The 18,010-nt window shown below is 34.3% G+C and overlaps 1 protein-coding gene across 2 annotated transcripts; it reads left to right on the forward strand.

Moving 5' to 3' along the window:
• Positions 1-293: 293 nt before the first annotated feature.
• Positions 294-17,136, forward strand: LOC108340295 (MAP3K epsilon protein kinase 1). Of its 2 annotated transcripts, none has more exons than XM_017577575.2 (25): positions 294-433; positions 536-680; positions 1,326-1,460; positions 1,662-1,682; positions 2,405-2,478; positions 2,589-2,679; positions 2,764-2,847; positions 4,082-4,183; positions 4,566-4,697; positions 5,092-5,163; positions 5,804-5,907; positions 6,610-6,697; positions 6,770-7,159; positions 7,774-8,115; positions 8,204-8,248; positions 9,237-9,416; positions 9,531-9,614; positions 10,817-10,908; positions 11,001-11,084; positions 12,017-12,807; positions 13,522-13,910; positions 13,990-14,124; positions 14,497-14,903; positions 15,979-16,093; positions 16,680-17,136. In XM_017577575.2, the coding sequence occupies exons 2-25, from the start codon at positions 621-623 to the stop codon at positions 16,839-16,841; spliced, it is 4,179 nt and encodes a 1,392-aa protein (XP_017433064.1). In that variant the 5' UTR covers positions 294-433; positions 536-620; the 3' UTR covers positions 16,842-17,136. The 2 variants fall into 2 exon arrangements, with proteins under 2 accessions (XP_017433064.1, XP_017433066.1); XM_017577577.2 differs by having other exon boundaries at positions 6,806-7,159.
• The last annotated feature ends 874 nt before the right edge of the window (positions 17,137-18,010 follow it).

Here is an 18,010-nt window from a genome sequence, read left to right on the forward strand (position 1 = left end):
TTTAAAATATATTTACTTTGGAGGCTAAAAAGAATGTGATATACATATGTACTACATATATATTTATATTTATTTGGTACATATAATAAAAATAAAATGTATAGAAAAATAAATTCCCCCATTTAAAAAAAATATTAAATAAATATAAAAAAATTTAATGAGTCAAATAATTATTTTCTCAGTGGAAAAAAAGGAAAAAGAAAACGTTTGTGTTTGTTAATATAAATTTTGAAAAAGGAAGGAAAAAGAAAGAAAAGTTAGGAAACGTTACAGGTCTTGACATCACATTGCCAGCTAGGTAATGTGAGAAAGAAAAAGAAAGAGAAAGAGAGAGAAGAGAGGATAGGAATTTGGACATTCCATTCCAATTTGACCATTCTTACAACAAAAACCATTTTCTTTAACCCAAGCTTCTCTTCTCTCTTTCTTCAACGTACATTCACTTATTTATTTATTTTTTCTTCATTTACATTTATTTATTAGCACTTTTTTTTTTAATTTTATATCTCTCATTATTAACTGATTAATTTATTAGCCAAATCGGAGCGTTCCTTCTCCGGCGATTCCATGTTCCATTTCTAGGGTTTGCGTTCTGCGATTGCAGCTCCGCACTCGCCGAGATGTCGCGCCAGACGACGACGACGGCGTTCACTAAATCGAAGACTCTGGACAATAAATATGTACGCCATTTTCCCCCTTCACTCTCTTCGATCATTGGTTGTCTTTCGATCTCTACTTTTTTTCTCGCAATGTTGCTGTTGCTGAAGATCGATTGTTGGAAGCTTTAGCTGTAGGATTCTGTGATTGTTGGGAATCTGTGCAGTTGAAGGAACTTGGATGATTGTTTGCTTTGTTGTTAGTGTGATGAGATGCATAGTGAAACTGTGGAATGGGGTTGGTGTAGGTAAGGGTGCTAGTGTAGTTGGTGAAACCTGAGATTGAGACTCCTGCGTGGATATTAGTGACGTTAGTAGTGCAATGTGATGGGATGGTGGCTGGTACTGGTGCTGGGTTGGGCTGGAAGGAGTGTTAGGGTGCAGGGGTAATGTTGGAACTTGTTATGATGTCAGATGAAAATACCGGTGGTGCTTGCTAGAATGAGGATAAAGGAATGCTTAGTGTATTCACTATGTTCATTTTGAAGGCAAAACGGAGGCGGGTGATGCTGCTGATGAATTGGACGGTGGAATTTGTCTAGAGATTGACTGGAGAATTTTTATTATAATTCTATTATTGCTGTTTGACATTTTATTTTACACTTTTTGGATCATAAAATAGATTAATTTTTTAATGGCTGATTATTTTGTATGTGAGATTTGGAGCAGATGCTGGGAGATGAGATTGGGAAAGGAGCTTATGGTCGAGTTTACAAAGGTTTGGACCTGGAGAATGGAGATTTTGTTGCCATTAAACAAGTTTCTTTGGAGAATATTGCTCAGGAGGATCTCAACATCATCATGGTATGTAACGTGTATAATTTTTCCCTCCCTTTTGAGTTTTAACTTTGATGTTAGCTATCAACTATAATTCTTCTCTAAATCTTAATGTCAGTATTCTGTTATGTCGTTCATAATTGATATTTCCTTATCTCCATTCACTAATCTGGTTGTTGTTTTGCCTGTGATTATGCTGTCATTTGATGGATGCCTCAATGTTTTCAGCAAGAGATTGATTTGTTAAAGGTACTTCTATTCCTCAATATTGGACTGCATTTTGGATAACATTATGAATTAATTTTTTTTTTTTGCTGAATAGCTGTCATGTTATTTGCTCCATTTCTTTTAGTGTATATTGTTTGTGTAAGCTTTAGGCTATGATTTTAATGGCATGCTATGGATGTTCTTTCACTAAAATATACTCTTAAACTAATATGACTTGAATTGGAACAAAAGGAACGTGGTCTCCTTGCCTAGCTTGGGAAAATTTATCTATCGATTGATATTATATACGATTTCCTTTCTTATATGTGCCCCATACCATGCATGTTCTCGAACATGAATGAAGGAAAAAGCTTTGTGCCAAAACCTTGGATGGGGAATCACAAAGTTCTCCCAAAAAGTGGGTGGGGAAACCATAGACAATGGAAGTGAGGTTGAATGTTTGCAAATGTATAGTGTAGTGACCATTATGGCTGTGATAGCAGGGAGAGACGACTGCAAGAGATTAAACATGACCTTTATGCGTTGGTTGTTGTGTGCAGTTGGAGGTGCCATAACAAGAGGTGGCACGGTGTGATTCATTCTATTATGCTATCTTTCTATGTTTGGTGATGCTGTAATAATGAACAGTTCATTGGCTTAATCTTGGGATTTATACTAAAAAGCTTGGGGTTCTGAGCACATTTGGATTGTCTTTAGTGGTATTATATGATGCCATGTTTTTAAATTTGATTATTATTTTGCAGAATCTGAACCACAAAAACATTGTAAAGTATCTTGGATCTTCTAAGACAAAAAGTCACCTGCACATAGTTCTTGAGTAAGTGGGTTCTACTCTTTCACAACATTAGATGATTTAATCATAGCATCATTTGAAGGGTAATCAGTGGAGTTAATAGATTTTTTTCATGCTCTTTTGCTGTATCATAGGTATGTGGAAAATGGTTCGCTTGCAAATATTATCAAGCCAAATAAATTTGGACCTTTTCCAGAATCATTGGTTGCGGTATATATAGCCCAGGTTAGTAGGTGTAGGACTACTCGTTGAGGCTTTTTTCCAGGATGTGCTTTTTCTGTGTACTAAATATATTATATAATGAGATAGGTGTTGGAAGGTTTGGTTTATCTTCATGAACAAGGAGTTATTCATCGGGATATTAAGGGTGCAAACATACTGACAACTAAGGAGGCAAGCTTTCTAATTTTATGTTCTTGTTATACACTAGGGCTTTGTGTTTTGGCAATTATTCTGGCTGTGTGCATGCAGAATGATTTCATCTATGTTATTCAAGCAATGTGTATGCAGAAGATTTTTCTTATGATATAATTTTTCCTTTTATTTGGACCTAAATTAATTGCATCTGGAAGTATTTGTGTTAGTAATCTAAAATCAATGTTTAGCCAAGTTGATCAAGAGTCTAATTGTATTTTACATCATTATTTTATGCTTCATGATATACTACATTCATTTTTGCTTTATTTTTAAAGTGTTGTCTTTTTTTATGCTTCTTTTCTCTGCTGAAAGTTGTGTGTTATGTTCACGTTATCTAAGAATTCTCTGTTTTTCCTTTATAATTATAAAGATTCTTAACTATTTTTGCTTTTGTTGCTGCTTGTTCAGTTAGTTGAACTGCTGTACCAAGCAATTCAGCATTTTTTGTAGTGAATCAATTTTTAATTTAGAATATAATCTTTCTAAAATAAGAAAGCGGAAATTAGTAGACTAGGAAGTCTGTTTCTTGAATATTTGTTTTAAGCATTATCATGCTATTACTTATTTTGCGTTTAATTCATCACCCTTTATATTTTATGCAATTTAAATTAAAAGAAAGAAAACTCATGAAGATGTTAATAGGAAAAGTATGAAGAACAAAGAACATATGCCATCCTCCTTAATGGAAAATATAAGGGCAACAAAAAGAGGAGTAAATATTGATGGGAAAGGACTGCACTGCTCTCTCACCCTGACTCTTTTCTACAGTTCCCATTTTGTCTTTATTATTTTCTACCTCTGTTAAGGATTCTGTTGTATCTTTTTACCTTTTTGAATTTGTTCTCTAAAGTGAGGAGCTATAACCATTGACTGAATACTTGGTGATTGAGACTGAGTTGACATTGATTGAATTAACTACATAGTTTGTTGTATATGTGCATCTGCTGATCACCATCTCAATTTTTTCCTTTCAATGGTTGCAAATTCTCTTTTTACCCTGTAAAGTGAAGGATTCACTCCAATCTTTTGGACTTCCATCTGTAATAAAATTTCTTCTAATTTTGTATTACAGTATCACCATGAGTTTTCTTTAATGTCACACTCTAGATCTTGTCATGTCTAGTATTTTGTTTATATTACATTGTTTTTCTTTTAAATCTGGAAATTTTTCTTTATTTCTTAACTAATTACATATTAATTTCTGCTTCAGGGTCTTGTGAAACTAGCTGATTTTGGTGTTGCTACAAAGCTAACAGAGGCAGATGTTAACACTCATTCAGTTGTTGGAACACCCTACTGGATGGCCCCTGAGGTATTAATTGTTTGATGTTCTTTTGCTAAATCATTTGCTTAAGACTTTTAGTTAGTGCCTTGTTCAAATTGTTTTTTAACACTAGAATAATATAAGGAGATTGGGTTCCTTTCTGGTTTTTTGAGCCAATTTGTTGCATTTTTGTCCACCTTAGTATGCTATTTACTTTGTTCGACCACTTCTCCCAGATCTACTACCCTTTTGTCATTCTTACAATGTATTTTATTTTAATAAGAAAAGTAGTTTATTTGTTGAGCTGAGCTCCTTGCTTCCTTTTTAGAGAATCTAATTAAGTTGATTGTGAATTAAAATGACTTCTAGTATGTTGTATTTATTGTGGTTGATTAGGGAGCTCATTGATAATTTGGTTTTAACTTGTCAGGTTATAGAAATGGCTGGGGTTTGTGCAGCTTCTGACATTTGGAGTGTTGGCTGTACAGTTATTGAACTTCTTACATGTGTACCTCCTTATTATGATTTGCAGCCTATGCCAGCTCTTTTCCGTATTGTCCAGGTTTGCTATTGTGCTATCATTTACTGTTTTTTCAATATATAAAAGTTCCTTAGACTTGAGTTTTGGTTGATTGTAATAAGATGTTTAATATCCTTATTATTAGCTTTTAACAGGATAATCTACTTGATGCAAAATTGTAGGATCAAGATAAGATTAGTTTATGTTTTAGATAATGTCCTAACTGTTTGTGTTTGTCTAGGTATACATGCTGTAAATCTTTAGGAGTGTAATACAGATTTGACAGTTTCATTTAGCATTTTGCTAGATAGTGGCCTTTGTACATAATTGTATTATAAATAAGTTCATTATTGGTGCATTTTATGTTTTCTTGTGTTCTTGTTATGCTTAACTAAAAGAGTATGATTTCATTTATAACCCTTGAGGTTTATCTCAGGATGAGCACCCGCCAATTCCCGATAGCCTTTCACCTGATATTACTGATTTTTTGCTTCAATGCTTTAAGAAGGTAATTCCATCTTCACTGTTTGTTAGAATATATTTCGTATGCATCTGTTGTTTTAACTTAAGATTTCCTGCTATCCTTCTCCTTGTTTTATCTCCACTCATCTCCTAACATGAATTTGCTTTCTGTTTTATGACTCTTTTAATGTATTGGTCAAATTATAATTTATTGTTGGAAGTCTCATATTGACTAGTATGTAAGTAGGTACAAATCTCACCTTACATATCGGTTTTGTGAAGTTGAGTTAGATTTAAAGTTCACTTCTTAACATGGTATCAGAGTCATTTGTTCGACCTATTGTGCTATCCGTTATCAAGAAATTTGTTATTTGTTGGATGTATTGTTCCACCTAATATTGAATCACCCATCAATGTCTTATCTCACACACAAGATGTATGTCTCGGTGTAAGAGAGGTGTGTTGAAAGTCACAAACCAATTTAGAGTGTAAGAGAGGTGTGTTGAAAACCTCACATTATAAGCCGGTTTTGTGGGGTTGAGTTAGGTTTAAAGTCCACTTAACATTTATCATATATCTACATTGTAGGTCAGGCAATAGATACTTTATTAATCTGATTTGTAATTGTATCAAATAAAACTAGTGACTAAAACTTGTTTTCTATGCCATTTTGTTGCACATTTCAGGATTCTAGACAAAGGCCTGATGCTAAAACTCTGCTGTCTCACCCCTGGATTCAAAATTGTAGACGTGTTCTGCAGTCTTCTCTTCGTCATAGTGCAACACTAAGGTAGATTGCATAAGATATTATTTCCTTCATCTTCCAGGAAACTGATTAGGAAATCTGTGTAGCATTCTTTTTAGCAATTATTATTCATTAGCATTGATCTCCTTATTCATACAGTGTGTGATTATTGAAGTCATAATAAGGGAACAAACCGCTGCTTTTCTTTTCCTCTTTTATTTTATTGTTGGCTTGGATAATGACCATTAGCATTGATCTCCTTATTCACCTGGTGTTTTTATGGCCAATCCTTGAGCTAGTTGTTGGAGTTGAGTTATACATAGGTTTTATAGGGTGTATATTCGTCATATCCTCAGCCAAAATCGGAACTACCAATTAATAATTATATAAAATCATATTCATTTACTCTTAACCCCTAATTGTACAAAGTTAACCATATTTATACTGGGTGGAGAACTCCAGCAGTTTGTATATCATCACTCCCCTTTTTCCTGCATTGCTCCGTAGTGTGTAGCTGCTGATAACTGAAGTGTTACACATAGGATTTGTATTATATATGCAGTGTTCACTTCCAATTTGTGGAGGTACTTTTGAGGACTAATTTTCTCTACTGAAAGAATTCGATATTTATTGATTCTACAATTTATTTACTTTTTTTATCATTTGAATTGTTGTAAGATATCCTTTACTTTTAGCTCTATAACTGTTATGTTTTTTTATTTGAACCAATTGTGCTACCACTTGCAGAAATATAGAGGAAGATGATTCTGCAGATGCAGAAGATTCTGGTGGTTATCATAAGAGTGCTTATGAAGGCTCTTCTGCGGAGAAAGAGGTTAGTGTTGATGGGAAGCTCTGAGACTATATTATTCGATCTTTAGTACCAAAGTAATTTTTTACGTCGTAGGATTCTGGAAAAGAGCTTTCATCTGTGGCTGCGCAGGGCAGAAAATCTCATGAAGGCAATGCTTCAGTTCCTAATTTTTCCGATGAAAGAATACAAAAAGAAGATCATGTTCCATCAGATCAGGTTCTTACCTTAGCCATTCGTGAGAAGTCACTTCTACAAACTGGATCTAGCAATCTCTCTCCGAATAGAGAAGTTGGTAATTCCGAGCCTACCGGCAATCACGAAATTTCAAATGAAGGACTTCATGAAGTTATGATGAATGGAGAGGTTGGATCACCACAATCGAGAGGAATGGCTAGTAAGGTTGGAGGAAAAGACAGCTCTGTAAACAATGGTAACAAATCATTTGCTTTTGGGCCAAGAGGTCAAGATAATGGTTCCCTCAAGGTATTTCATGGTTCCCTTAATGTTAGTTACTTAGTTACTATTGATTATTTATTTGTTGTAAATTCCATTTATTGTATTGCTTTTTCTTTTTTGAAAGCCAAGCATGGTCATGTTAACTGAGGTGGTTATGCAAATCAGATGACACACTTGGGATCCTAAAAAACTAAATATTTGATAAATCCATTTAGAGCTTGGTCCATCTTAATTGTTTGTCCTGAAATGTTTTGAAGTCTTTATCTTCCCATTCTAATCATACTATCTTGTTTTTTGTCCATTTTTGTCATGCACTTACTTTACATTTTACTTTGTACCCTCTTTAATATTTTTCACCGTAGTAGAAAAAAAATTATAATCCATATCTATAACATACGGAATTCCATTTCTGTTTCGTTATGTTTGAAAATTTGGGTTTGGAATTATCAGTGAGCAGGGTGGCATATAAATTAGAGAATCATTAAATGCTTTTTGAATAGTGAGTGTTGAGTCCATGAGATGAAATCAAGTCAGCTAAGGTTTCTCAAAGATTCCCTGTTTTTCTTTTAATAATTGATGCTATAATTCATCAAGAGAATATGTCAAAGATGAAATCTAATTTGTGTAATTGCCGTATGAAGGCAATGAAGATGCCAACCACTGTGGAAGGAAATGAGCTGAGTAGATTTAGTGACCCACCAGGAGATGCCTGCTTAGATGATTTATTCCACCCATTAGATAAACAACCTGGCGATGTTGCAGCAGAGGCATCCACATCTACATCCACTTCTCATATGGTTAAAGGTAACACATCTACAACTGATGGTGGGAAAAATGACCTGGCTAAAGAGTTGAGGGCCACAATTGCTCGTAAGCAATGGGAGAAGGAAAGTGAAATTGGACAGGCAAACAATGGTGGGAATCTTTTGCATCGAGTAATGATAGGTGTTCTAAAAGATGATGTGATTGATATAGATGGTTTGGTAAGTTACTCAGCCTTGATATTTAATATTTGTCTATTAAAGTCCTATTTTATTTTTTTTACTCTATTGTCTCTCTCTCTCTTTTCAGGTCTTTGATGAAAAGCTTCCTGGAGAGAACCTTTTTCCTTTGCAGGTACCAGGGGTTTTTCTTCTATCCTCTGAGTAACTTATTTTTCCCTTACATAAAGTGGTTTGTTCAATTCATTTTTTGGTATTTCATATATATTTTTTTCTTGGTTACATGTTATTGAATGTTATTATGCCATGGTGGATTGTTGTTTGACATTAGCATAATGTTGTATATTGTAACGTAGAAAATACTCATCCTTCAATATTGGCTCTTGTTTGTAAACATTGTATATTATAGTTTTGTTATGGAAGTAATTTCTTGGATATCTTCATTTTGCCATTTTCATTTCATATTAATTTCTGCTGTGTACCCCATTAATATGGTTTTGTACTGGGCAATCCTGTGAAACATGGTTCTTCATATCTTTGGGTTTATCTTTGGAAAAATGCTAGAGAATCGACTGGGGAGAGGGAGGGAAAATGCAATTTTCAATTTGCACTAATTATTTTGATGTCCAACACTATGTGTGCTGTTGATGTCAATTATTTTATACTTTACACTTTTTAATTTAGCATTTCCCATTATGGCTTCATAATGTTCTTCTCTCCACTGTTGGAATTTGCCTTGTGCATGTTCCGCATTCTAGTGGGCTATACATAATTCTGTAAAGTAATTCAAGCTAAAAAAAAATTTCAAGTCAGAATTGCATTTTGGCATCTTCTTTGAACTCCCAAATCTAAACAATTGAACTTCATAATTTATGCTGCTGTGCTGCTTTAATAATGATCTTAATAAAAAGAAGGAAAACGAGTTTTAGTGCGTTCCATGATGATTTCATATTGTTCTAATTTCTTAGACCACCACTTTTGTGTAGTTTTTGTTGGATTCAATGGTTACATTCTATCTGTTACCCTTGATTTTAGCGTCAGATTTTTAAACTATTTTGTTTGCATGTGAAAGCTGCTTCTTCCTTTAGAAAATTTTGAGCTTGGTTCACCACTGCTTTATATATTATACTTGCATCTGTGATGTATTTACCACAATGCTGTAGGCTGTTGAGTTCAGCAAACTAGTTGGTTCATTAAAACCAGAGGAATCAGAAGATGTGATTGTGTCTGCATGTCAGAAACTTATTGGTATATTTAACCAACGCCCAGAGCAGAAGATTGTTTTTGTTACCCAGCATGGTTTACTTCCTCTAACAGATTTGCTAGAAGTTCCTAAAACACGTGTATGTGTTGTCCTTCTTGATACTTCGTTTAATTTTTTTCATTATTGATAGGCATGCTGACAATTTAGTAACATGGAAGAAGACATCTTAATGTAAATATAATTGTTATTTCAGGTTATATGTTCTGTGCTTCAGCTTATAAATCAAATAGTTAAAGACAACACTGATTTCCTAGAAAATGCATGTCTTGTTGGATTGGTAAGTACTATGTCTGTTTCATGCTCCTTGAATTTTCCTTTCCCTTTCCCTGATTAATTTAGTTGAATTCTATATTAAAAATTTGTCTAATTGATGTCCGGAGCCTCTTCTATTAATTTGGATTGGTTATTATTATTATTTTTTATATAATGTAATGATAAAATAATAGTTGATTGGATAATAAATCAGTCAATTATGGGGAAGCAATTTTGTTGTTGCTTGATTGGATTAAAGGATTATTTAATATGAGAGACACACCTCAAGCATCAATATGAATAATATTGGAGACAGTAGAGTTTTAATGGCTCAACCTTGTTATGCCATTCTGCAAAATAGATTCGGGAAACCCCTGCAAGAGAGAAAAAAAACAAGAAGTAAAATGGAGTAGAAACAACCTGCCCACTTTAGTGCCCTTCATGATCATGTTCCCTAGCACTTGATCCTACCCAAATCCAGCTCAAGAGAAATTAACATTGAAGAGTAGAGTATTACTGTATAAGCTGGCTATGAGTAATTAATGTACACAACCAAAAAGAACTGTGCGAGATAGCAGTATATAGATTATATATGTATTATTAGGAATATTTTTATTTATTCCCTTATCATATCTTTATTACTAAATCTCCTCTATTAATTGTATTGATTTCTTTTCTCAAAGTAAATAAAGAATATGTGTGGTCTAAAACACTGTTTCGGCTCAATATCTCTCTTTTTCTTGTAGTTTAACTGAACTAAAGAAACAGAGATCAAACATGCACTATATTGTAGCTTGGAGAGCTCTACTATAGATTGAATAATTCTAGTTGCTTTTAATTTAATTGATTTGATTGAGCAATTTTCTGTTGTGTATAGATGCAAGTTACAAAGGAAATATGAAAGAAACCCGAAATCTGAGCAATGATACTGATTTTCTGCGATGTAGAAATCTCCTAACTGAGAAAACTGGGAATAAAGCAAGAGTCAACAATATCAATATACAACCATCTCTGATATAAAAATCTCCTGAGAAAAGTGGGAAATGAAGCATGAATCAACAATATCATTATGTAACAGACAATAATCAACAGTTGGGATTTTGGAATATTAAAATTTGGCCAATAAATATAGCTGCTAGAGTACTGAAACTTGACCACCGTAATTGTGTTGCTGAGTGTTATCACATATCTTGGTTTGACTATATTTAATGCAAAATTTCATGGCAGATTCCTGCAGTCACAAGCTTTGCAGTACCTGATCGTCCCCGAGAGATTCGAATGGAAGCAGCTTATTTTTTACAGCAGCTTTGTCAGTCGAGGTCTGGAATGCATTTTATTTGTTATTGTTATTTGTACCTGGATTTATATTTTGAAAATAAAGTGTAGAATTGATTGGTTTTACTTAATGCAGTTCTTTGACATTACAAATGTTTATTGCTTGCCGTGGAATACCAGTTTTAGTGGGATTTCTTGAGGCCGATTATGCCAAGTACAGGTTAGTTTTTATGTGAATCGTGCTTGTATGGGAGTGCATGCAATTTACACTAGATTATAGTTTGCAATTCAACGCCAATGTTTGTTCAATTTGAAGATTACAGTAGTGATCTAGATTTGTCTGATTCGTTTTAGGGAAAGACGTTATTAGATGTGGGAGTGATCTTGAAAGGCTACGTAATGTCTTTCCATAGTATGGGTGTGATGTGCATGGGTTCCTTGATTAGAATCTCTATATGGAGTATACTGTTTGACCTTTTGCCAAGAGCGATGAAATGAGATGTGGGACCTATGTAAAATGGTAGAGTGTGTTATTAAGATATCTCTTTGTTCTACAGAGTCTTTTTTCTCCCCTCTCAATGTTCCATTGTTCCTAGGATAGGATACTCATCAACTGAACGGCTAGTGACAAGCTTTGGAGCTTTAACTTCCAGCATGATATTACTTTGCATTTTTGTCTTATTTTTTATCTGACAGCCTGATGGCATCTAGAGATAGTAGCCATTTGGCCCTGCACCCAGAGCTTGGATTTTATGGAGAGCTGACCTTTCACGTTATGTTAAGGCCCTTTTGACAAAGGTGTTCAGTACATTGATCTTCACTGGCACCATTTAACTTAAATATATCTTTCACCCTGCTTCAGGCACGAGGGCTTTTGTCTGAGGTCTTTCATAGGGCTTTTTTAGATTAAGTTTGCATCTCTGATTGATTACTTATTGTTAAGATGACCCAATTGGTTTGGACTATGGTCATATATGACACAGACACTCCTCTGCCCTTAATTTATTTGGGAGTGGAGCGAGGTCCGGAATAAATTCTATGAATGTGTGTTGTGATTTCTTCTCATAAATAAATTCTAGCAATGTACATATGCTTTTACATTTTATTCTTAAAATTTGTATAATAAAAGCTGACTATAAAACTGTGTTTCAGGGAGATGGTTCATCTGGCTATTGATGGCATGTGGCAGGTATTTAAGCTTCAGCAGTCAACTCCTAGAAATGATTTTTGCCGGATAGCTGCTAAGAATGGAATACTTCTCAGGCTTATAAATACTCTTTATAGTTTAAATGAGTCAACTCGACTAGCTTCTAGCTCTGTGGGGGGTGGATTTTCAGTTGATGGTTCGGCACAACGCCCACGATCTGGTATCTTGGATCCTACACACCCTTATATTAATCAGAAAGAGGCGTTGCTATCTTCAGTAGACCAGCAAGATTCCTCTAAAGTGAGACGTGGAGTCCTTGATCATCACTTAGAACAGTCACATCCTTCATCCTCCAATCCTCGAAGATCAGATGCTAACTACTCCATAGATGATGCCATGTCATTGGAGAAGAATTCAACTCAAACACCCAGAGAATCTTCCGCGGGTGCATTGAAAGAGCGAGAGAATATGGATCGTTGGAAAACTGATCCTTCTCGAGCGGATGTTGAATCCAGACAACGTATCTCCACTAACAGGACATCAACTGATAGGCCACCAAAATCAACAGAGCCATCATCTAATGGGATATCAGTGACAGGAGTTACACACCAGGAACAAGTTAGGCCTCTTCTTAGCTTGTTGGACAAAGAGCCACCATCTGGGCGCTTTTCTGGACAGCTCGAGTATGTACGTCAGATGTCAGGATTAGAAAGACATGAGAGTGTACTCCCTTTGTTACATGCATCCGAAAAGAAAACGAATGGTGAACTAGACTTTTTGATGGCAGAATTTGCAGGTAATAATACGGCTCTATCTGATTTTTTGATGAAGATATTTTAAGACAAATAACAAATTTAAAAGAATTATAAACTGACTAAAATTTACTTTTGTACAAATTATGCTTTATTTCAAACTTATTAAATTAGAAGATCCTTCAACCCTTGCTAGGAATATTCATTCTCAATAGTTACATTTACAAAAGTTGGTTATTAAGCAAAGATGTGTTGGTTGCCAAACTTCTAACTGCTTCATTGCGTCTAGTTTTTTGTAATTGATTGAACTGGACTAAATTATAAGCTTAACTGCTGTAAGTTATTTTCAACTACAAAAGTTCAGTTTATACATTGTTGCTATTTAAAGAAGTCATTTTTTTTAATTTCTAAAACGCATATTGATTTCTAGTTGTGCCCTATATATATATATATATATATAATATATACACATGCATACATACACATACATATGCTAACTAGAGGTAAGGCCTGACAAGTAAAGGCCCAAATCACTACTGAAAAAGAAAAAGAATCCAACATTTAAGCCTAGCAAAAATGCTATTCAGTCTACCTATGCTAATGAAGACATGTTTCTAGCCAACAAGGATTCAAAGCTTTTTCTGATTATAAAATCTCTGTTTTGTTCTAGTATTTTTGTTTTGTTAACTTCTATCCTTGTTTGGTTTGGTTGTCATTTGTGTTTCTTTATGAATGGCACAGTATTTGTGGTTGTGCAGATGTTTCTCAACGTGGAAAGGAAAACGGAAGTCTTGACTCCAGTTCTAGAGTTTCTCATAAAGTCACTCCAAAGAAATTGGGGACTTTCAATTCCAGCGAAGGAGCTGCTTCCACATCTGGGATCGCATCACAGACAGCATCAGGTGTCCTGTCTGGTTCAGGTGTTCTAAATGCTAGACCAGGTAGTGCTACTTCGTCTGGGCTACTTTCCCACATGGTTTCATCACTGAATGCAGAAGTTGCCAGAGAATATCTGGAGAAAGTGGCAGATCTTCTGCTTGAGTTTGCACAAGCTGACACAACAGTGAAATCTTATATGTGTAGCCAAAGCTTGCTCAGTCGTCTTTTCCAGATGTTTAATAGGGTGGAGCCTCCTATTTTGTTGAAGGTGACAAAAACACATTTTTTATAGTTTAGCTTATATCCTACTAATTTAGTTTCTGACCATCCATATATTGGTATTCTAGATACTGAAGTGTATTAATCATCTGTCAACTGATCCAAATTGCTTAGAAAATCTTCAGCGCGCTGAAGCAATAAAATACTTGATACCAAATCTTGAACTCAAAGAAGGGTCTCTTGTATCAGAGATACATCACGAGGTGTGCCTTGCTTACCTTACTGTTATCCAAATTGAGTTATATAAAGCATAGTTATACATGCCATAATTTTCTGTAGAATGCTTTCAACTTTCATTTGTATTAAGCTCCAATAAATTTTAGCATTGGTTATGTAGTAACTGCAATTTTCTTTTATTTAAGAACAGTATTGGGTGCAGGAAGTACTCATTCTAGCACATTATGTAGTTACCTTCTAATTAAATATATTGTCGGTTTTGGACAAACATTACTAGTTTCATGTCACCTTTGGTTGATTGTTTAGATTATCTGTAATTTTTGTTGATGTTTATCTTACTTGGTGTCAGCCATCTAAAACGGACTTTGATCTCATCTTCCATTTTTCTCTTTCTACAGGTCTTGAATGCCCTATTCAATTTATGCAAGATAAATAAGCGAAGACAAGAACAAGCAGCTGAAAATGGAATCATTCCCCATTTAATGCAATTCATTACATCCAATTCTCCCTTGAAACAGTATGCTTTGCCTCTTCTGTGTGACATGGCTCATGCATCTCGCAATTCAAGGGAGCAGTTAAGGGCTCATGGTGGTTTGGATGTCTATTTGAACCTTCTTGAGGATGAGCTTTGGTCTGTGACAGCACTAGACTCTATTGCAGTTTGTTTAGCCCATGACAACGATAATAGGAAGGTTGAACAAGCATTGCTGAAAAAGGATGCAGTTCAGAAGCTTGTGAAGTTCTTCCAGTCATGTCCAGAGCGGCATTTTGTGCACATATTGGAGCCATTCTTGAAAATAATCACGTATAGGACTCTAATTCTTTTCTCTTCATTTGGTTGTCCTTCAATACTTTAACTATTTGATTGATCAGTCTTGCACAGATAGGTGAAAAACAAAGTTTTATTTGCACCAAAGTTCCTTTTCCTCCTGTGGACTGGAATAGGTTTAGATGAGTTTGATGCATAACACAGTTAGGAGCAGGACTGGGTTATATGTGAGCTTGAGGCTTGAGACTAGATCAATTATATTTAGTAGAATGTAATTATATGTATAATGGGCAATGGAATGTTGCTAACCTGTTATGTTGCATTGTCGCATCCTTTAGGCCAAACAGTATATGTAAATTATAAAATAAAAGCACTAGTTTAACGTGAATGTCACAGACATTGTACAAAGTCGGTTGAATGGATGGGCTGAATTTATCTAGCTTGCTTGACGAGTTTTAGGATTCATCATGTTTCAAGAGGCTAGGGAATTCTGAGTAACTTGAATAATGAGTCATCTTTGAAAGTGAAAATGAATTAATGCACTTTTACGTAGTTGCAAGAGCAATTTCCTACAGGATCACCCTCTCTAACTGGATAACAAGCAAGGGAAACTTTAACATTGGATAGTTTTGTGTTTTAATGATCCCCGCTTTATACACTGCAACTTCATTATTTATCATTCCTGTCATTGCTACCTATAGGTTTATTTGTCTAATAATGCTTATTTGTTGAATATAAGTTTTAGAGTTCAATTGTCTAATTATATTCCTGAGACATTGTTTGATCCGTATAGTCAACCTCTGGGATATAACCCCACTACCTTACATCTATAGGACAGTTGAATTCTACAACAAAAAAAGTCTGCAATGTATAATATAAGACTCTTTTTGTTGTTGTAGAGTTCAACTGTCTCATTGAGGTTGTAGGGGGTTGATTTTTTTCTTTATAAAATTATTTTTTAAAGGAAGAGATCAAGAGTGAAGAAGATATACTCCCAGGAGAGGAAAAATCAAAAGACCAGATACACTATATTTTTTATGTTACATATTAAAATATTCTCAGTTTCATTTGTACTGGAATTTTATTTAATCTCTGTGATCATAAACTGCAGAAAATCTTCGAGGATTAATACGACATTGGCTATTAATGGGTTAACGCCGTTGCTCATTGCAAGGCTTGATCATCAGGATGCTATAGCTCGTCTTAATTTACTCAGGCTAATAAAGGTACGGATTGAAATATGATATTTTTTGTTAATACTTGCTAAAATCTCTGGTGGGTAATACCACGCTCCTTTAACCAGGTTGTGTTGGCTGGTCAAGAGATGTAAAAATTAATATTCATCAAAACTAGAAAAAGAAAACTAAGATGCTCACATAAATGTGGCTTGGCATACTTAAATTGTTCAATCGCATTCTTAGTTTATCTAGAACTTCAGATAGAAGAACGGTGATTCAATAAAATCTACTGAAGCTTTATTTAACAAATTGTTCTATCGACACATGTATATAAGGATAATCTTGTGTTATTCAAATGTGAGAAAATGTCTTCCTTTCTTTGAATTTTTTATACTTTTATCATTTAAAATTCAGAGTTGATAATTCATTTATAAATGTTGGGTAACAATGGGAAACACTTATAATTTGGAAGATTTGTCTAAAGAATAGTTTATCCTTCTGACTTGTAAACAGTGTTCGAATTTATGTAATTATTCATGGTACATGTTCCCAGCCCATTGTAAGAGTTATTATTTATTGTAATTGCCCCGTATAGCAATAACACTTACGTAACTCTTTAAAAATGTTTTTGCAGGCCGTTTATGAGCATCACCCTCAGCCCAAGAAGTTGATTGTGGAGAATGATCTACCTGAAAAGCTTCAAAACTTAATAGGGGAACGGAGAGATGGACAAGTGTTGGTTAAACAGATGGCTACCTCATTACTTAAAGCGCTACACATAAACACCGTTTTGTAAATTTAGATTTAAATGATCATTTTCTTGTGTATATTTATCGGTGTACATAACTTTCCTTTGATTTGGTTTGCTTATTTTCATTCCTGTTTGGTTGAGTGAAAAGAAAATAGCATAGGCCGATGTATGTCGTTTTCATTCTTGGATAATATTTTAGTGGGTGCCTGATTTTGTCGGCTTCAATGGCCGAATTTTTTTTGTCAACTACAGTATATATAGCTGTTCTAGTATATGGTTACAAGGTGGAAAATTCTCAAGGTACTATTCAAACTGTCCTTTCATTGTGGTCTTTGATAAACGAGTACACTTCTATATCTGAAGACGTGAAATAGACTGGTGTTGTAGCATATTTAAAATGACGTTTGGTGCCATTGGAAATCGAATGGCAACGAGTTAAAGTGCTCACTATATATGGTTCTTCGTGGCTCAGTATTTGTACTTTTATTCAGTATTTAAAGAATGATCCAAATATCATCTTATATGCATGTTAAATTTTCTGTAAGGAAAATGCTTTATAAATGGATAACATTGTTCAGATGTTATTTTCATTAATAGGAGTTAATTTCAAGAACATAATGACCTCATACTAGTTGGAATAACTTTATTTTGTCATTAATCATTAGAACTGTATAATTTCGTACATTATGACCTCATTATCATACATATCAATTTCGTCTTTTCCTATAGAACTTGAAATTTTCAGATGCAGGCGAACCCAATGTGAAAGAAATTGATAGCTTTAGAGTTAGTGAAATGAACATGCTTCACATGTTACAGGCAACATTAATTATTGTGTAATTATCACTGGTAATTTCTCTCATCAATAAATCCAATTCTATTACGACGTAGTAGTGAATTTTACCAATAGTCGAATTATGATCGAGGACCAACCTCTATTAAGATGCGGTAGAGCGAAACATTTTGAACGATATGACTAGCACTCTTTCTAGAAAACAGTAATATACTATTTTCAGATATTATATCTGTTATACAACAATATCCCAATGGATAAACCGAACAATTTCAATATTTTCTGTTTAACATAAATCAGAAAGACTTGATAGAATCCATGTATCAAACCAAGATGACCCTTTATTTAAATAATCTTTTTAACATATAACGCAAATTTCGATAGAGAAATTACTCGTGAAAGCATTCAAATTCATATGCAT

The sequence above is a fragment of the Vigna angularis genome, chromosome 5 (assembly GCF_016808095.1).
Source record: "Vigna angularis cultivar LongXiaoDou No.4 chromosome 5, ASM1680809v1, whole genome shotgun sequence".
Classification (NCBI taxonomy): Eukaryota; Viridiplantae; Streptophyta; class Magnoliopsida; order Fabales; family Fabaceae; genus Vigna; species Vigna angularis.

Coding starts and splice junctions, on each gene's coding strand:
- LOC108340295 (XM_017577575.2), top strand. CDS start 621: ATGTCGCGCCAGACGACGACGACGGCGTTCACTAAATCGAAGACTCTG. Junction 681..1,325: donor AGACTCTGGACAATAAATAT/GTACGCCATTTT, acceptor GATTTGGAGCAG/ATGCTGGGAGATGAGATTGG. Junction 12,808..13,521: donor TTTGATGGCAGAATTTGCAG/GTAATAATACGG, acceptor GTGGTTGTGCAG/ATGTTTCTCAACGTGGAAAG.